The 21,484-nt window shown below is 39.8% G+C and overlaps 1 protein-coding gene across 2 annotated transcripts in view; it reads left to right on the plus strand.

Annotated features, from left to right (window-relative positions):
* The first annotated feature begins 17,812 nt into the window (after positions 1–17,812).
* The window catches only part of FRMD1 (FERM domain containing 1), a 34,867-nt gene continuing 31,195 nt past the window's right edge, over positions 17,813–21,484 (plus strand). For both annotated transcript variants that reach the window (XM_070932586.1, XM_070932587.1), the window contains exon 1: positions 17,813–18,129. In XM_070932586.1, coding sequence (XP_070788687.1) covers positions 18,061–18,129 — 69 coding nt within the window. In that variant the 5' untranslated portion in view covers positions 17,813–18,060. The remainder of the gene's footprint in view (positions 18,130–21,484) is intronic.

The raw sequence follows: 21,484 nt of genomic DNA on the forward strand, positions 1-21,484 counted from the left end.
TCATGGTTAAATAAACCATGATTTAAATTAATGTACAAACCAAGTTTTTATCTATTTTTCCATTTAGCTTCAATATTCAATATTCTACTGTTTTGGCAGAGTAAGAAAAAAATTTCCCTAGCCACTTTTTCTAGGCCAGGGGTGTCAAACTTGCATTGTCATGGCATTATCCTGTGACATATTGTGACTTTTTTCTCCTTCACTAAACCAGGCATGGGCGTGGCCAGTGCATGATGCATCCGGCCCATGGGTCGTAAATTTGACAGCCCTGCTCTAGAGCATCAATGTTTTTACATATTGCGAGAATGTTGCAGAGAATGTCCCATCCCTGAGGGATCTGGTGGAACCCAGAAGAAGGGCCTTCTCCGTGGTGGCTCCCTCTCTCTGGAACATCATTCACGCAGAGATTAGAATGGCCCCCACTCTAACACTCTTCTGGAAGGCACTGAAGACCTGGTTCTGCCAGCGGGCCTGGGGAACCCAGAGTGGGATGGAGCCCATTAAATGGCTCGTGTGATCTGCTGTTGCCGGGGCGAGGGTGATTTTTTATATTATACTGTATTAATTTATTTCTTTTTTTTAGTTTTATTGTTTTAAATGTGGTTTTATACTCTGTAAGCCACCTTGAGTCGCCATGGGTGAATAGTGTGGGGGCAAACCCCACACTCAGTCGCACTGATATTACCCAGTTGGCAGGGGCGAAATGCTCCTGGTTCGGACCGGATCGCCCGATCCGGTAGCGATGGCGGTGGGTAGTTCGGAGAACTGGTAGCAAAAATCCCTGTGCCCCACACCACCCCCACCATGCCCAGCTGAGCCTTCTGATCATCAGAGACTTTTTTTTTTTTACTTTTAAAAGCATTTTTTCTACAACTTTTTCTGCTGAAAAAATGCTTTTAAAAGTTAAAAAAAAAGCCTCTGATGATCGCGCAGCTCCGCTGCTTTGAAAAGGCTCTGACGATCCCAGCTGTGTTCCTGATCGGCAGAAGCTTTTCAAAGCATTTTTTTGCATTTGCAGAAAAAAATGCTTTGAAAAGTTAAAATAATAATAATAAAAAAAAATTGGCCATGTCCACCCAGTCTCATTACCCCACCACCACCAAGCCACGCCCACAGAACCGGTAGTAACAAATTTTACATTTCACCCCTGCCAGTTGGGTAATGAAACACATGCAGGCAAACAACCAAGCTCAGAGAGCACCAAGGGCTCCAAACCAAGCAATATTTTTCAACTTCATATAGTTAATACCTTACTGTTGATCTTTATTGCAGTGTGTAACAAGCAAAGAATGCAGAGGACCGAATGTCAAGTGTAATTCCTATGTAATGTGTGCATACACTCAAGGGAAATTGGTGTCATTGTGTAAATCGTATTTCCTCATCAGCAGAAGAATTAAATTAATTCCAATTTATTCTGATTAAGCTGGCTTCTGAGAGGAAATGTGGGCATTTTCATAATGGCCTCTACTTAAAGAACACTTCTGGTAATGACACCTTCCAACATTTGTTGACATCACTGCCACACAGCTGAAGAAAATGGGAGCTGAAGGAAAAAAATGGACTCCATTGTAAAGCCTTATGCACTGCAATCCTAGCTATAGAACACGGACCACTTTTCTTTCCCAAAGTTTGGTAAAATTAAAGCATGTGATTTTTGGTTTGGTAAAACTAAAGCATGTGATTTCTTACAATCCCGTTGCACAGTGGTGGGTTTCAAATTTTTTTACTACCAGTTCTGTGGGTGTGGCTTGGTGGGTGTGGCTTGGTGGGCGTGGCCTGGTGGGCCTGGCAGGGGCAGGATACTGTAAAATCTCCATTCCCTCCCCACTCCACGGGAAGGTTACTGCAAAATCCCCATTTCCTCCTGATCAGCTGGGACTCCGGAGGCAGAGAATAGATGGGGGCGGGGCCAGTCAGAGGTAGTATTTACCGGTTCTCCGAACCACTCAAAATTTCTGCTACCGGTTCTCCGGAACTAATCAGAACCTGCTGAAACTCACCTCTGCTGTTGCATATCGATTATTACACGCTTTGATTGATGGGACCTATCGATGGGACACGTGAAGCAAATGCCCAAGAGCTATCAATATGGAATAGGTGAACAGAATGCACATATTAAGAGCAGGTCAACTTGGCAGTTGGGTCACCAGTTCTGCTGGTTGGTGACTTTATGTTACCCATTTCATCTGATTCATGAAGCTGAGTAAGGACTGGTCTCTGTCCTATGTATTCCACCATTATGTGGCTCTGGAGTGATATATCACCCTCTCTCAGAAACCCTGTGAGAAGCTCAGGCCTTGGAACTGTTGGTTTGGACTGGTTTGGGTTAATGTTGAGGAATGATTGCTGTCATGGGATCACCCTTGTGTGAGAAAGGTTCAATGCAGCTTAGCATTGAAGGGTTTTGTTTTGTTCCCCTCTGGTTACAGAGGTGGTGACAAGATGGAGATACAGTAGAATGGAATGTTTTATTTTGATGAGTTGCATATGGCTGTGGTGCAGGATGCAAACTTTACAGGTAATCCCCAACTTACAAGTTTGTTTAGTGACCAAAGTTACAACGGTAGTGAAAAAAAATGACTTACGACTATTTTTCACACTCATGACCATTGCAGCATTGCCACGGTTATGCGATCAAAATTCAGACGCTTGGGCAACTGACTCATATTTATGACGGTTGCAGTGTCCCAGGGTCATGGGAGCCCCTTTTGCAACCTTCTGACATGCAAAGTCAATGGAGAAACCAGATTCACTTCACAGCCTTATGACTAACTTAACAACTGCAGCGATTCACTTAACAGCAGTGGCAAGAAAGGTTGTAAAATGGGGAAAAACCTCACTTAACAAATGTCTCATTTAGCAAAAGAAATTTTGGGCTCAATTGTGGTTGTAAGTCGAGGACTACCTGTAGTTAGACCAAAGGGAATTGAATGCTAGGCTGAAATGCCACTGACACCTGACTGGTTAGCTGGTTGTGACTTTGAATTGTCACTAAGTGGAGGACTACCTGTATATTAGGCCAGGACTTTCAGTGAGTTTGGTCAGCATGATGGTTATGTTTTGGTGGAGCCTGTGTCAGTCTTTGGTGACATGACATTACATAGACTTTTGTTATGTTATTTATGTCATTGTTATTTTAAATTGTTTTTAGCACCAAGTTGGGTGGCTTTTAAATAAACAAACAAGTCTCCACCCAGCAAGTAACAATTACTCTCATGAAATCTGTAACCCAGCGATCCTCAAGCCAACCACTGCTTTCCCCGCTACCACATTTTTCATTGTCTTAAAAGAAAATACATTTTCCCTTTTTGCTCTCCTACCCCATTTTGTTTTTGTATTGGCAGGTGACCATTGGCTCACCTTTTTTTTTTTTCCCTGCGACACAAATGAATCCATGTATGAGTTGACTCATGAATCACCCACTCCAATCATGAAGTCTGAATCACCGGACTAAGGACTAAAAACCTACTGCAAGACGCTAGTCCTCAGCAAACGTCTCCAGCTCATCAACTCCACATCTCCTTCAGGGAATCTCCTCTAACCTCCTGCAGGAAGGGGGATATCTGAAGAGGGGAAACCCCCCCCCTCCGCTACGAAGCCAGCTTGAAAAGTGGAAAGGGGCTGTTTGCTGGGCTCGGCTGCCCAGTTCTGCGTTGCTGGTTTCTGGGGTGAGCTTCCCAAGTATTAGGAGCATCGACCTGAACTGTAACTATAGTAGCTGCGCGATCTCTTAGGTTGACCAACCCACCCACTCCATTCATCCCAAAGGGGGATGGATGTCCGCTGTTCCCGGGGGATGGGGGCACCGGGGACGCTAGGCTTTGTCGGGGTGACTCCGTCTTTTGGGGACCCCGCCTCTCCACGTGGGGTTTCTTTTGAGAAAGCGACAAAGCCGCCCCCTCGGCTGTTTACAAGCAGTCGGCTTTGGAAGGCGCCACCGAGCGAGGGCGTGGGGGGGGGGGGTGGAGGAGGTGAGGTGGGAATGGCAGGAGCAGCGCCGCGATTGGCGGCCGATTCGCCAGGCTGAGGCTTGACCGCCCCCGGCTCACCCTTAATCCCAAAGGGCCAGCTGGCAGGGCGCCTGCCGAAGCTGAATTTCCGCCCTCCGCCAGTCCCGTCGGCTCCCCCACTCTTTGTTGAGGGGTCGAATAGGTCGCCATTGAAGAGGATCCAGGTTGACTCCTCTTGAGTTCCTTGGGGGGGGGGCGAGAGAGAGAGAGAGAGAGAGAGGAGGAGAAGCGTCGAGATTAGTAGCTGCGCCCGAGAAACAGGAGCGGCCGCGCTTGTCAAGAGTCACATTAATTACACCCGCTTCCAGCCCCCGCCCCCGTCCCACGCGCCCTCGTAGGCTACTCGCCGCTCCGCACGCAGAACTTGGCCGTAAGTACTAGCTTTTCGGATTCCGCCCCCCCCCCCCCGGTCCCGCGCGCGCGCGCCCCGACCCTCACACGCGTATTTTATACGTGTGCAGACACAAGCGCGCGCGCGCGGCGTATAATCCACGTTTCACACGATTGACCCTGGAGAAGGAAAAGGGCGCCGTTCCCCTTTTCCCCAGCACGCTTTGGTAAAACTTCCGATTAAGCACCAACCAAGCTTAAAAGTCTTTGTCGCTGCTTGCCTCCTAGATTTGTTGTGTTGTTGTTGTTGTTGTTGTTAGACGTTCGCCCGGCTGTGCTTTAGCCTTTAGAGTCGCGTGCCAAAGCAACAGGTTTAAGCAGGCATCGGCTTCGGAGAAAGTCTTGAATGTTCATTTCTTTGGGCTCCTTGGGATAAAGCTTTCCTGAAGAATGCTTATATTGTGTGCGTGTGTGTGTGTTTTTAAATGTGTAAGGTAGCCTAGCTCTGCATTAAAAAAAAAACCCGCTAACCTTTGTTTAATTTTATTTCCCAGGTTTTGATCTACGGTAGTTTCTTAGAGTTAAGCGTCGGAAATAAAAAGTTACCGTAGAAGAAACAATGAATATATATAGCCATAAATTCCATTGGCTGTAACCTTGAAGAGATAAAACAGGTTTAGAATGATGCAAACGCTCGGATGAATCCCTGAAAAACTTCAGAATTTCTCCACTCTTAATTTTCCTGCCCTACCCCATCCCGCTGGGGTTTTCCTCTGAGTTTTTTGTATGCTCTTCTTGAGTATCAGTAGTATTGGACAATTGCATTACAGGGATGAGTTGTGTCTTTTAGATTGCAGTATTTAGATGCAGCACGGTGTTTTAGTTTGAAGTTCTTATTTTAAAAAAATCCAAATATAGGATGTATGTGTAGAATATGCAACTCACAGATTTATCAGACAACTGAATTTTGGAGTTGCTATGAAAATGTGTTGTTTAAGGGGGTTCATTTAAATTTAAAGATGAGTGTTTTCAGCTGAGAAGGTAAAATTTCTGTACTCCTTCAATTAAAATTATGTACTTAGGGCTGCTTCAGACACTTTTTTTTTTTAATTTTACACCTACAAGGCGTAAACTAGGAACACTGTCATCTGGAAATATCATGTGTGCATATTTTCTGAAGTTAGTCATTTTTCTCCAACTGCCCACATACCAAATAAGCAACGGAAAGGAAATAGACATTTAACTCAAACTATTTAGCTTTTTGATAACATAGTAGTCACCTGTGTGTGAGTTGGGCAGCCATCTAAATTGGTTTAATAAAATAAATACCTACTTGGGTAAATTATTAATCTTGCTTTCACAAGGCTCCTTTAAGGTATATAGAATCCCACATTCACATACCACTTAATGATTTTATCATCAATTGGTGTAGTTAAATCTCATGGCAGATTGCTTTGAGATCTGCCCCCTTTTAAATGATTTTCTGTAGTTCTACTGTACAATATAGATTTTAGGGTTATTCTCTCTTGCATACTTATAGACATAAGAATCAGCAGTCAGATGTGGGTGAAGGTGTTCATGTGTTATTTTTCTGTGTATTGCTAGAACATGTGAAGAAGAAAGCAGGAAGAGACATTCAAGCTGAAGATAGTAGATGTCTATCTTGAATTGATGGAATCTGTGCACTTATTGAAAAACTACAGAGTTAGGTATCTTGCACAGTTGGGACTCACCTAGATGGCCTAACTAAACTAGGACTGATTCTTTTTGTAGACTTAGTAACAGTAACACAGTTGGAAGGGACCTTGAGGGCAGCTAGTCCAACCCCCTGCTCACACAGACTTGTACTAGGAATTCGAGCTGCTGACCTTTCTGATCAACAAGCTCAGTGTCTTAGCCACTGAGCCACCTAGTCAGGTTTTTGCAGCACATGAAAGATAGTGTAAGAGGGGCTGGACCTGGAAGCAAATCTTCAATGTGGAAGCCCCATGTCTAGGGAATATGGCATGCTGCCTGCCTCCTCTCCCTCCCAATTGTAGAGCTGCCTCTTGTCATTCTGAAAGGCCACAAAGTGGTTGAGCAGTTGGAGTGTGTCACTGTGGCATTGGCCATACTAGTTCCTTAAATATATGAAGGGTGTTTTAATGATATTTTGTCAAAGAAGTTGCATTGTATTCATTTTTTATAGAAGCGATTTGCATGTTGGGGAAGAAGAGGAAGAAAACTGGACATTTTAGTAAGGTGGACCTGTGGGAGAAGGAAGGATTTGGAGAATGAAGCACAAATAGGTGGCCTGGGCCACATGTTGCTAATATGTGGAATTGTAGCTTATGAAGACAAGCCAGGAGTCACAGAATTTGAGACCACAGGTATCCAGTAAACATTTTAGATACTAAAAAAAATTATAGATAATATTATGACATATAAAAGAGACTCTGTAAAACCAATTCCCTGGTAGACAATTTTAATATTTGTTTTTATATACAGAGGCGAATATAACATGGGAATAGCTCCATCTTCAGTCCTAACTGAGATGATCCAGATTTCAATCACCACAACGTGTATCTCTCATAGTAAAAGCAGCGAGAACCAAAATATGCCAGAAATTATATGTATTTCCTGTCTGTTTTCCAACAATTCTTTCACAGTCTGATTTGCTGGTCTGTAGCTATATAAAAATACCTTTTTCGTCTTATCTCATTAAAGTATTGTCTCCTGTAAAGGATTGAAAAAATTTTCTAGGGAACTGGTTCCAAATGCAGATACAAAAACTGACACCGAATATTAAATCTCATGCCTAGAATAATCTGTCCAATGATCAATCTCTGCTTTTGCAAGGTATTTCCAGCGATGTTCTGATTATCTATCTATAAAATCACCTTGAGTGTTTTATTGTTTGGCACCAGTTCACATATTCTTCCTCAATTTTGATTTATACGTTTTGGCATTTGGACAAATTATACCCAGTGTTCCAGGGTTCTTGGTTGGATTTAAATTTCATTATCAGTACAATTGAGAAGAATATGTGTAACAGAAAGAAAAGGTGAGTTTGGTAAATGGGAGCATGTTGGAATTAGTGATGTTTCCTGAGAAGAAAGAATGGAGGGTATGAGTTATTTTCTCATTGAGTTCCAGAATTAGCATGATGAAGTCCACATCAGAGTGAAGTTGTTTTCCTACTGCACACTGAGCTTATCTATACCAGGTAGGCCAGTATTTTTCCCCATATATTTAACAGGTTAAAAAAAGTACAGGTGCTCCTCGACTTTACAACAGTTTGCTTAGTGACCATTCAAAGTTACAACAGCATTGAAAAAAGTGACTTAGGACCATTTTTCACACTTATGACCATTGCAGCATCCCCATGGTCACATTTTTTACATTCGGATGCTTGACAACTGACTCACATTTATGACAATCGCAGTGTCCCAGGATCATGTGATCCCATTTTGTGACCTTTTGACAAGCAAAGTCAATTGGGAAGCCAGATTCACTTAACAACTGTGTTACTAATTTAACAACTGCAGTGATTATTCACTTAACAAATACGGCAAGGAAAGTCATAAAATGGGGCAAAAGTCACTTAACAAATGCCTCACTTAGCAACATAAATTTGGGGCTCAATTTTTTGGTCGTAAATTGAGGGCTACCTGTATTATTTGCTCCATATATTTAATGGGTAATAAACTAGGGCTAAGAAGCAGCAACTTCATTACCTTATAAAAATGGCAACAAAATGATTCACAAGTGAAGAAAAGAAATGGATTGGTGCCAAGAAAGAACCTACAGAGTTGCCAAGATATTTTGATGTAATCTTTATTGGGGCAATAACAAGCAGGTTCTCCTATGGCAAGAAAATAATTGCACCAGAGCAAAAGATTCAGTTGCTGGCTCAGTAAAACTCTGATGCTTTGGGCAATTCGAACTTTCTTTCCTTCCTTCCTTGGCGCCTGCTTGAGGTTCACCTCATTATTTATTTATTTATTTATTTATTGCAAAAGGGTCCCCAAGGGTTCATGGTTGAGCTGGTTTTAAATCCAGGATGTTCTTATAATGAAGAATGCTCCTACTTACTATGGAAGTATTAAAGTGCTAGGACTGATTTGTTTGTTTCAATAGACTAGCTCTCTAGCACTGTGCTAAAAAGATAGAAGCAAAAGGTATTTTTCTACCTCTGGGAATTGTCTCAAAAAGTTATGTACAAACTTTTATGTAAGCCTGATTCCTGCATAAGAAGGATTCAAGCTCCTACAGAGATGATAGATAGATGAGAGAGGGAGGGAGATGATAGATAGATGATAGATAGCTCCTACAGATGGATAGATGATAGATAGATGATAGATAGATAGATAGATAGATAGATAGATAGATAGATAGATAGATGTAGATTTTATATGCATAGATTTCAGCGACTCAGATGTTTGCACTCAGCACATGGATATTGTGTAAAAGACTGGAAAAGAGTTGGAAAACTCAAGGTTATCCTTGGTAATGATTAACTAAATTTTCCCTAACCAGAATCCTGTAGTGTGTGGACTTTACTTCCCAGAATTCCTCAGCAGGCATAGTCATAATGTATATATATTTTGAAGGTGCCAAATTTGAGGAAACATGAATGTATCAGAGTTAACACCTGAAGAGGACAGTGGAATCCTTGAGAAGAATTTGTGCTATGTATACAAAATAGAATCCTTCCTATGACACATTCATCTGACTTATCAACTCATGGTCATCCTTCCCATTAGCTCAGAAAGAAACACTATTATGAAAGCCATTTCCATCCTTCCTTGTCGATTTTCTGTTGGGCGGATATCTAAGCCAGAATTTTCCACCTGTTCTCCATGTTCTCCTCCGCATTAGTCTTTAGCTCCCATGTGCTCCCCAGCAACGCAAGCCATAGTACTAGCTCAGGGTGATTGGAGTTGTATAGCATAGCTAAAAGATTCCAGGCTGGGAAAAGCTGTCTTAAGTTCTTTTCACCTCTACGTTTTCTGCCTTCCAACCTTTTTTTTCCCCCAACAGGGTTATTTTCTATCTTGAAAAGTTTAGTTATAAATCCCTGCCTTGAGGATTGACAGGCTAATAAAATAAATCTTGTTAAATTATAAATGAACAGTAATAACATTAAGTTCTAACCATCCCAAAGGCATTCTCTCAATAGGTATGGTACCTGCTATGTTGCACAGGCCAATAATTTTTCAAGCCTTACCCTCTTGTAGTGGTTGCTGTAATAAAAAGAAAAAACCCAACAGGATTGTTCACTACTTTTGATGAAAGAAAGAATGTGAAATGTTTATTAATTGGCTGATTTTGGGGTGGAAGAATATGCACGTTTCCAGAAAGTATACAGAACTTTTATGTAATAACAGGACCAACTTTTATTTACAACTGAATGTTCTTGGGAGGTACCATATATGCTGGAATGCATAGATATTGGCTACAGCATCGGTTATTCAGTGCAGAAAATTGTGTTTTTTCTCTACTTAGAGGAGATACAAAATGCAAGAGATACAAGATAGAATTTATAAGAAGCTCCACATCCTTGCTAGGCAGGGAGCATTAAAAGCATCTTCTGAAATGTTAAGGAAATCTTAAGTGGATTGGTGTATATAATAATTTTGTCAAAAGGAGTGCACTACTTAGCAATCTGCTCAAGCATTTTTCCCACAGCTCTTCAAAAGCCAAATCATACAGAGTAAAAGCTCTACTCTCACCTTGAGTTAAGGATATGCAAAATGATTAAGAACTGACATTTGTTTGAAGACTTCCATGCTTCCTCCTTCTCATTATAGTTCGGTCCCCCCCCCCCTCATATTCAGGATTTTTTCTTCTTCTTTCATGACAGATTTTGCCATAGCACAGTAATAGTTAGAAAAGCACTGCTACTGTATTATTATAGAACAGAGCAGAGAAGCTGCTATAAATGTATGTTATGAATTTGAATGCAGTTCACCTTATTGCTTTCACATGATGTGCTAATACATAGGAAAAAAGATGGTGGTTTTACTTGCCTTGATCTTTTTACTTTTAGATTTGTCTTTTTTTAAAAAAAAAAAAGTTAATTGAAAACTAATTGAAACTTATAAAAATCCAATTAATTTCATTTCTTTTTTTAAAAAAAGCTAGTTCTTTAAAATGTGTCAGCACTGGCACTAGACTTATATACTACTTTAAAGTGCCTTACAGCCATCTCTAAACGGTTTACAGAGTCAGCATATTGCCCCCAACAATCTGGGTCCTCATTTTACCAACCTCAGAAAGATGAGTCAACCTTGAGCCTGGCAGGATTTGAACTGTGAAATTGCAGGCAGCTGGCAGGCAGCAGAAGTAGCTTGCAGTACTGCACTCTAACCACTGCACCACCAAGGCTCTTAGCAACTGTCTTACATATTATGACTAGTCAACATCTTTCAACATGGGTTGTTAGCATTGTGTTCTTCTTTGTTTTTGCTCAATCTTTTCTGGAAATTTGCTGTTGTTGAACATGGGAAATGGGAAGAAAAAGTTCATAGTCTTCTGGGTCATTTTCCAACATTCCAGGTATAATAAATACCCTGATTAGTCAACTTGAAGAGGAGACATACTTTCTGTCTCATACACACATGTTGCAATGAGGCTGGGACATTTGCTTCTCAGAGATATTTTCATTGGTGACCAACGTGGATGATTGTGGGGAGCTCAGAAACAAACTTTCTTGTCATCCATTCTGTCTCCAGTGAGCTGATTGTGCATGGAATGACACAGGTTGTCCTTGACTGATGACCGTAATTGACCCTGCAATTCTGGTTGTATGTTGTGACAGCTGTAAGGCAGGTCACCGTGTGACCATGATTGATTTTACTTTTTTTTTTTTTTGCAATGGTTGTTAAGTGAATGCCATTAAGCGAACCCATTGTTCGCTTAGGACGTGCGTTTTTTTAATGGAAATTTGAAATAAATGCTGGTTTCTGCCCAAAATGCCATACATTGTGATCATGTGATCCCAGGACACTGCAAATGGCCATAAATGTGGGCCAACTGCTGAGCACCAAAAATGCAATCATGTGACCATGTGGGGGGAAGCAGATATCAGAAATTTGAATACTGGTTATAAGGAGCTTTTTCAGGCTCGTTGTAACTTCAGAGAGTCACTAAGCAATCAATTATAAGTCGAGAACTACCTGTAGTGATTGCAGACATTCATTTACTGCAATTGTATTTTCTTCAAGAGATTCCCCAGAGTTACCACCTATGAAGGTCATATAATTATTTCATCCCTGGTTGTATTGCATACTAGAACATACTAGATTCTAAATGTTACACATGGATTCATATGCATCAGAACTACACCCCTTTGCCCCACTGTTCAAATCAATCTTTTTTATGGACCAAGGCATAAGGATTTAATTTACTATATATCTTCCCATTTGATTTTGGTTGTATGTTGTGTTTCTCTTCAGTACATCACGAATGTTGAAATCTTCAGTGTTGAAACAGAGATGTGTTGTCATAACAAAGAGATTGCCCATTTTTGTCTTGATTTTTTTCAAGAGCAATACTTACTTAACCTTTGCTGATATAAAGCAAAGTCTACTTAACTGTATTTAGATTTGGAACTAAGGAATTTCCTAGTATGTGTGGCTACCACAGGAATCGTGCTACCTTCTGTGTTCCATTCTTGAAAAGGGAGTTCCTAAAGTCAATAAAACTATAACTAGTGAATTTGGATTTTTGTCTGTCACTGTGGGTCTTTTTGTGCTGTTTGTTTGCTTGCGTTAATTTCAAGTATTCATGAACAGTGACACACTCAGATCCATTGATTGACTTTTGGGCTTTCTGCCAAGCAATTTTTTACTTAGCTGCTTACAAGTAGGATGTTATTATTATTCAGAACAATGAAAGTGAGGGGAAGACTGAAATCAAGAGTAAATCACCTGCTTAATTTCCCTCCTTTCACAGTAAAAGTCAGAACTGTTGCTAGTTGACTGTTTTATACTGAACAGTGCTGTAGATAAAATAAAATAAAAACTCGGCTTCTGGTGTACAGTAATGGATCAATAAGCCTAAGCCTTTGATGCTCTATTGTATTTCAGGAGCATAGCACTAACCATGTTCATGGCTCTTGTATCAAAGATTCAAATGATGGATGTTTGGGTGCGGCTTACTCCATGGCAAAGATACATGCAAGTTTCTCAGGTTTAATCCTTTGTTGTTGTTGGCCTTCCAGGTAGGACTGGGAAAAGGCCCTCTGTGAAATCCTGGAGTGAGTGCAAGTACAGTATTCAGCTAGATGGGCCAGTGATTTGACTACATTGCAGCTTATATTCTTTATGTGATCTAATAAATCATACTTGCCTTCATAATCAGATTTAACTGAAAGAAATTGAACCCAGAAATTGAACCCAGGAGCTTCACTGAAATAAGGCACCAAATTCTAAAGAGAATTAATTGCTTTGAAAGAGATTTGGTTTGTTGTACATCAGAAGGAATTTTAATTGATGATTGATTGCATCACCTCCCCTAATAAATTATTTGTTTCATAGGCAACAATATTCATGTACATATAGAAATTAGAGAAAGCAGAACATTTCTGATATATATATATGCTGTAGCTTTGACTTTCATCTCCTAATTTATTTATTTTTTAAATTAAGCAAAAAATTCAGGACACAGGGGCATAATCTTTGGAGGGAAGTTCAAAAGTAATGTTAGAAAGTATTATTTCACAGAAAGAGTAGTGAAAGCTTGGAATCAACTTCCAGCAAACGTAGTAGGTCAGTCATCACTAACTGAGTTTAAACATGCTTGGGATAAGCACATGTCAATCATCATGGCCCCGGAACTCTATTTTTTTTTTCATCGCAAGAATCTTCTCTCACTTCACTGCTAAATTTTGGCTTGCTATCAGGATGCAGCTCCACTTAGTTCACAATTATGGTACTCTCCAAAAACTTTGTAGTGTAGTTATCCAGTATATTAGTCCTGTGTGTGTGTGTGTGTGTGTGTGTGTGTGTGTATAGTATATCAGTATGGTATATCACTTTGTGTCTATGTGTGAATCTCTATGTCTATATATATCTATATGTGTATAGCTATATCTACTGTATCTATCTTATCGATCTATCGATCTATCGTCTGTACTGAATTTAGGTAACAAAGACTGCATCTTTGTACATCCACTCAAAAAAGAAGATAATGATAGATTCAAGTTAACTCCCCAAATTTATAGGTGTAGAATAATCTAGAGCAGGGGTGTCAAACTGGTGGCCCACAGGCCAGATACATTATGCATAGGCCATGCTCATCCCAGCTCTACGAAGGGAAAAAAAAGATTGCGATACATTACGTGATGGCAGCGTGATGCCATGAGTTTGACACCTGCGATCTAGAGCAGAGGTGTCAAACTCAATTTCATTGAGGGCCACATCAGGTTTGTGTTTGACCTCAGGGGGCAGGGTGGGGGTGGCAAGCTCAACGTCACTCGTATCGGTTGCACCTATGGTGGCCTAAGTGCTCTGCCAGGCTCCCAAGCTCCTTTTTCGGCCTCCTGCAACCCTCTGCCAGCAAAAATGGAGCTCGAGAGGGCCGCTCGCAGCCCTCCCAAGCTCCATATTTGCTGGCAGAAGCACTACGGGCCGGTCCTGTCCTTTGCTATTTTCAGGGCGGCCCTGCAGGCCAGATCTAAAGAATCCCGCAGGCTGGCTTCGGCCCCTGGGCCTTGAGTTTGACCCCCCTGATCTAGAGTGTGCCAAAGACTTCATGCAGCGTCATGATATGAGAAGGAGGTAAAATGGGAAGGGGGTGGAAAGGAGTATCCTAGAAGAGGAATAGCTGGCACTTTGTGCATGATCATTCCACACCATGTTGTTTTATTGTATGCTTTATGGCCATTCTGTTTCCAACCTATTGGACATCTTTCCATGTTATGTGTATTTTCATGGATAGTTGTTCCCTAGGCTAACATCTAAGTGTTCCTCTTCCCACCTTTTTACAGCTTACAAAAAGCATGGTTTTCTTCCCTTTCTATTAATATAGAGAATGGGCAAATATTCCTATAAAGTCTGCAGTTGCTCAGTTAGGAGAAGTTTCTGATAATCTGACTAGATAGACATATGGTAAAATCTTTCTATATCTTCTAAGACTAAAATTTGGGGGGGGGGGGGTGGCAAGGGATGTCTGAATGCATGTTGACTCCTGGAAAGTGCCTGGGCAAGACCTGCAATTTTGGCCATTTTCTTGGCAACATTTGAGAACTGGTTTGCCATTGCCTCTTTCCTGGAGCCGAGAAGATATGACTGATCCAAGGTCACCCAGTTGGCTTTGTGCCAAAGGCAGGACTAGCCCAGTGACCTAACACTACAGCAAACTGGCTCAATAGTCAAGACTTATTGATCATTAAAAGAGCCGCGATGGCGCAATGGTTAGAGTGCAGTACTGCAGGCTACTTCTGCTGATCACCAGCTGCCAGCAGTTTGGCAGATCAAATCTCACCAGGCTCAAGGTTGACTCAGCCTTCCATCCTTCCGAGATCGGTAAAATGAGGACCCAGATTGTTGGGGGCAATAGGCTGACTCTGTAAACCACTTAGAGAGAGCTGTAAAGCACTGTGAAGTGGTATATAAGTCTAAGTGCTATTGCTATAATTAATCTGTCCTTCCAGCTTGTCATCATATTACTACTACTGCATATTATATACTACATCATATCATCACTACTGATTATTAATGCCTGCTGTGCAACTATGGTTCTTGAAATGACTGATAGGATTGTTTGTTCATACTACTTTGTTCAGCTTCTAGTACTGAACTGTTAGGAGATGGGCTAATGTCTGAAACGGGACATTTGAGATCTGTTAAAGCAGTGGTCCCCAACCCCCGGTCCGCGGACCGGTGCCGGGCCGTGGAGTACCTGGCACCGGGCCGCACAGCGGCTGGGGGACATGAACGCTGCAGCGCAAAGGCTCCTGGGCCGTGCGCAAAAGCTCCTGGGCCGTGCGCAAAAGCTCCTGGGCCGTGCGCAAAGCCTCCAGGGAAGAGAGCCCCACGCAGGTACGCACGTGTGGCCCAAAGCCCCCACTCCTGCGCGCGCTCAGCGGGCCACGGTAAAATTATCAAAGGCTGATTGGTCCGCGGCGATAAAAAGGTTGGGGACCACTGTGTTAAAGCATCTACCAGAAATGCATTAAAAAAACCCCATCTCTTCAGTCCAGCATCTTTGCTTTTAAATATCAGAACCAGAAGGATGCTTTCAACAGCATCCAAAAGAAAAAAATGGGGGAACTCTTAAAGCTGTTTTCCCTCTAAAATTACCTATTTTTCAATATTTTAGAGCAAGAGATGCCAAGTTCCTTTGTTTGTTTGTTTTGGAGTTTGGCATTTTTGGGTGAGTGGATAGAGAGGTATTTTGAGAATTCAGGGTAAATTCACAGATGCCTCTTGGTTTAACTTTGCATGTTATCATTCATACATTCCAGAAACTACCTAGTTTGGAGACCTAATCCATCATTTAGGAACCATTGATATACTACAGGCAGGTTTGGACTGATAATCTTAGCTGCAAGTTTATCTGGAAACTAAATGATACTCATCAAGGTTATCTCTTTTTTCTGGCCTGAGCTGACCTCAGCTTTGCAGGGAAAGTACATCAGAAGGTTAACCGAGGAGGTGCGCTTAAGGGTCATTTTCTGGTCATCAGCACATTTTTAAAGAGAACTAGTACCTAACTATAAATCTTGGAATCAACAAAAATAATTTCTTGGACTATGTCAGTCTTCCACAATTCTAACCCTTCAAGTCTGTCACTTTAAATTAGATTTCGAAGCTGACTAAAGGTGTACTTCTGCTTAAGGTATTTTAGCAGATGTTGGATGATATCAGTCATGCATGCTGTAATTGGATCCTGATGTATGTATGTATGTATGTATGTATGTATGTATGTATGTATGTATGTATGTTCTAAACCATTCATTCATTATATGAGTATCAATCTTGCTCCAAAGGATAAGGTTTGAAGATTGCCATGTACTAAGATCCAAAGAGATCTTATTTTTAATATATATTTAAAGTGATTATTTGCTATAATCATGTGAAATAAGAACTCCAAGACAGTTAACATATTCACTGCACATCTTAAACCGATAATTGCTTAATAAATTCATGTAGGGATTTTTACCTATTGGCATAAATTCTGAATTGGATCAATTAATTCAATATCCTGCTGTTTTCCCAATCATATTATTAAATTCATTGAACCTAGAACTGAAGCATGGAACATAGAGATCAACAATAAAATATCATCGGTATGTAATTTATATTATGCAGAATTAAAATACAAACCATGAATAATTTAATCTTGTCTAACAGCACACACTGGGGTTCTAGACAAATTTTAAAGGTCAAAGGAGAACATAGACATTGTTATCTAGTGTCTTTATAAAGTGGAAATATGAAAGAAAAAACCTATTAATTTTCATTTTGGATATGAAGTTGGCATGTACTATAGAAAGTGGATCCAATAAGTTTCTGTTAGTGTGTTGCAAATCAAGAATTATTGACTAGGCAGAATGGAGCAACAATGGAGCAAAAGTTGCAGGACATTTTTAACAATGAAAGAGTCTTAACTATTTCCAAACAGAAAATACGGATTTCTCCCCCAGTCCCTTTCATTGGTTACAATGCATTCTTTTGCTCATCTATCCAACAGCATCAGTGTTTCTTAACCTTGGCAATTTTTAAGATGGACTTCAACTCCCATAAATCTCTAGCCAGCCATACTGGCTGGAGAATTTTGGGAGTTGAAATCCACTCATTTTAAAAGGTTGAGAAACACTGACTAGGTATTCTCATATTGAAGGATTGACTTATCCCTGCTTAAATACTGCCATCTGTAGAGGCACTGCCTACTTAAAGATACTAATACAATGGTGCCATATTACGTAGCACCAGGCATTTCTACTGCGTGCCTCATTTCTCTCCTGTTCCAATGAAATCAGATGCTAAGGTAGATTACAAGGAAAAACTTCCCCACATACTTCCACTAATACTTTAAACCCCACAGAAACATATGATTGCTCCCTCTTCTGAGTCATCTTTAAATGCTATTTACTAATGACTTTGTAATCTTGGGTCCAATGGTCTAAGTAATTTTTTTCTCCTTTATTCTTATTGCCCCTTACGCTGTTTTCTTGTCTTTCTTTCCAATGACTCAGGACTTCGCTTTTTAAAAGTTGAGTATCACATAGGGAAGTGTGAGTGAAAAAAAAAAAAAATCAGCCACCAGTAATTCTAGATTACGATTCTTGGCACACAGGATAAAGTAGCTGATTCAAAAGAAGGGAATGCAAGCATGTGGATGCCACTTTCCTGGGCATCCCTGAGATAAATTTCCCGGCTGGTTAGTGTCCCCACCTACCGTGTAACGTAACCAGCTGCTAATCAGTAAAAGAGCTGACTAATGAGAAGATTAGTTATAACTATGCCAGAGCTCAGGGAGAGATGTTTTGTGGTTAGAGCTACTTCTTAGACTGAAGCTACGAAGAACACTTGTTTAATGTACTACAAAATCTACAAAATCATCCAACCTTTTCATTCTAAGGATTTTTATTCCTCAGATTGGGAAAAAAAAAATCCGAGCAAAGTTGGCTTGATTCCCAAGGCTCCGATTGCGGTGTTATTACTTGACGGAGCGGTATGAGAAGTTTACAACCAGTTCTGCAATAAACAAACAGCTATTACCAAAGAAGATGCCTTTGGATTTTAGGAATGTCTGCGTCCTTCTGCCAGATCGAGACCAGCTCAGTTTGACTGTTGGGGTAAGTGTATCTAAGCTTGTTTTGGAAATCTTTATGAATAACACAGATAGGTACCTGTGTTATTTAGAACGTGTGAGAAATAAACTAGAGGTTCTGCAGATTTGCAAGTTTTTTTTAAAAAAGCTTGTAAGCTGAAAAATAGGATTCTTTTAAAAATAGATCCATATTAGCATAAGTTGGATCTGGGTATTCTGAAACTTCTTTTCATATTTGTTTGATGTTTTTGTAGTGTTGGAACACTAAAAAAAGTTTTTCCTTGGAGGCTGTTGATTTCATTGTGTTAATTTTTCAACACGGTGGACCTGGGGAATCATACTTTGCAAGTTTTATTATCCTGTATATCTTCCAACAAAATTATGTAGCACTATATTCTGAGAATTTTCCCTTGTAGGAAAATAAAAGTTGAAATGTAGTACAGGTAGTAAGGTAGAGAATGAAGTAATTTGGAATCTATGATGCCTATTAGAGATATCAATAGAATTATGTATCTCTATAGTGTTGCAGGTTTGAATGCTTTTAAAGATCTGTATTTGAATAAAAATTGTAATTACTGAAGTTAAACTTCTGGCAGGATTTGCATGTGTTTTTTTTTTTTTAGTGCAAGATACACCTGTTTAGGTAGATTCCCCTTAGAAAATACACTTTTTGAATCAGGCAGCTATTTCTAGTCATGCACAGACCTGTTTATTTCTTTTTTAATCTGTTCTATAACTGAAGAGAAAAGTATCAAAGAAAGAAAAGAATGGGAAGCTTACTGAGCACTTTAAAATCATCTGGGAAGATAAAACATGGAGCTGTGTGTTCAGAATAAACTGTCAAAGGGTTATAATTCATTCTCCCACTTTGGTTTTGAATTACATGGCCCTTCAAAAAGCATTAAAAAAAACAGCATAAATAGCAAAAAAAAAAAATGTTGTTGAATTTCCTAATGCCTTTGCTGCTCATCTGTTTAAGTGGTTTCATACATTGTGTCTGCTTGCTTCTAAATACTGTAATTTTTATCACCCTTTTTAATGCTGGATATTCAAAGCAGTTTTTTTTTCTTTTTTGGTGTTTATATGTTAGAATGCACATCCTGAGGTGATCTAGCACTTACTTACATCATATTTAGAGCCCCTTATCTTAAACCACACTCTAGCTGGCTTATTTTTCTTGTCTCTCCTTTTATTATCAATTTCCCATACTTTGCTCTTCTACTATTTATCTCATCCTTCCTCAAATTGCTGCACTTCAGAAACTGAATTAAAATTCATCAAAATGGACCCACTTTGAACAATGGATGTGTAGGTAGAAATGAAGGGTGTAATGCCATTATCTCTGGGAGGTTGGTCTAACTTTGTATATACATTTCTTGAATTGAACTTTTCCTCATCATACGTTATTCAGTAAACTGCCATGGGTACCAATGAGTTCATAATCTTTGTGAATTTGTAATAATAATAATAGCCTTCATGGTTACTAGATTCAACTTATACCTTATAAACAGAGTTCTTCAGTTTAACTTTGTGACTGAATACATCAACAAATGTTAAGCCTGTTTGAAGGCTAGATTCTGTGTAGAGCTCATCATGCTGTTTTCTGGGGTGGAGGTGGGGGTGGTGAGGTGAGGTGAGGTGGGGGAGTCAGATTAGCCATAGGAAACTACCTAGAGTTGATTTCCGCTTCTAATAAGATGTTCCTTACTAATGTTCTTCCCATAGCTGAATTTCAGGAATGTTTGATTTCAGGATTGCATGGCTGCAAAAACAGCCTCTCCATAGCACCTTCCTGATTCTGAAAAAAAGACAAGGTTGCTTTAATGAGTTGCATTCATATTCCTATACATGTTCCTATTCATTCTGTTTAGGTAGGAGGATTATGTTCCTTCGAAAGGGGTATAGGTCTATATCATGACTTATGATATAGAATGTAAGACAGTCAAAATATGGTTGCCTCCAGTTTAAAATCAAAACCCTCAAAACCCTGATGTTCCAACAAGCGGGGCTAAACATATGAACATGTGAATGTTTTAAAAATGTTATCTAATTTTAGGTTCTATTTAATTGGGCCAAACTATGTTATAATAATAATTTTAATTAGCAATTTTATGATGTTTGTGTATATACACCGCCTTGAGTCCTACGGGAGAAAGACGGTATAGAAATATAATAAATAAATAAATAAATAAAATAAGATTTTTTAAAAAAATTATGTCCACCTTATGTTTTATAGCTTCATATTAAACCTTTCTGCTTTCAAATGATCTCTTTCAGTAGTTACAGTATATTATTAGCAAAACATTCTTATAAAATTGTTCCTTAAAAATGAGATAAAAATTATCTGTTTAATGGAATCATGCTTAAAATATTCCAGTTTCCTATGATTCCCACAGTAGAGGTAGTCCTCAACTTACAAAAGTTCATTTAGTGACCATTCAAAGTTACAATGGCAGTGAAAAAAAGTGACTTATGACCGTTTTTCACAGTTACAACCTTTGCAGCATCCCCATGGTCACATGATCAAAATTCAGATGCTTGGCAACTGGTTCATACTTATGAGCATTGCTGTGTTCCAGGGTCATGTGATCACCTTTTGCCAAGCAAAATCAATGGGGAAGCCAGATTCACTTAACAACCGGGTTACTAATTTATCAATTGCAATGATTCACTTAACAACTGTGGCAAGAAAGATCATAAAATGGAGCAGAACTCACCTAACAAATGTTTCACTTAACAACAGAAATTCTGGGCTCAAGTGTGGTCATGTTAAGGACTATGTACTTCATTAGACTTCAGAATGGATCTTTATATAGGGATCAGAGTTAAGAACTTTAAGAAGCCAGTAGCTCACATTGACTTCAATTATTTGTAATCACCACTATTACTAATAGTAACTAGATGTCATTTGAAACTTAAAATATAAGCAGACATTAATCACCAGACTTGTTCTGGCTTTCACTTTGGAGTAATTCATTGTGGACCACTAGTTTAAATCGGGTCCAAATACACCCAGGAAGTCGAAATTTAGTTCTTCCTAATTGACTGGATGATTATTCCAAATATCTTATTTTGGAATATTTAGGGGCTTAATTATACTATCCCTCTGAAGCTATTTAAAGTATCTGGAATAATGCAATAGCTGTGGGAAGCAACCATGAGATCCTGGTAAAAGATGTAGTTGCTTTGAAGAGTTACAGACCAGTGCTATTTTGATCTTTTAAATTGTTCAGTGTCTATGTGCGTGTGTGTTTTAGAACATAGAATAACAGTGGGAAGGGACCTTGGAGGTCTTCTAGTCCAACCCCCTCTGCTCAAGCAGGAGACCCTAAACCATTTCAGACAAGTGACTGTGCAGTCTGTGCTTAAAAGCTTCCAGT

The sequence above is a fragment of the Pituophis catenifer genome, unplaced genomic scaffold (assembly GCF_029215685.1).
Source record: "Pituophis catenifer annectens isolate HBS135680 unplaced genomic scaffold, rPitCat1.0.hap2 SCAF_1, whole genome shotgun sequence".
Classification (NCBI taxonomy): domain Eukaryota; kingdom Metazoa; phylum Chordata; class Lepidosauria; order Squamata; family Colubridae; genus Pituophis; species Pituophis catenifer.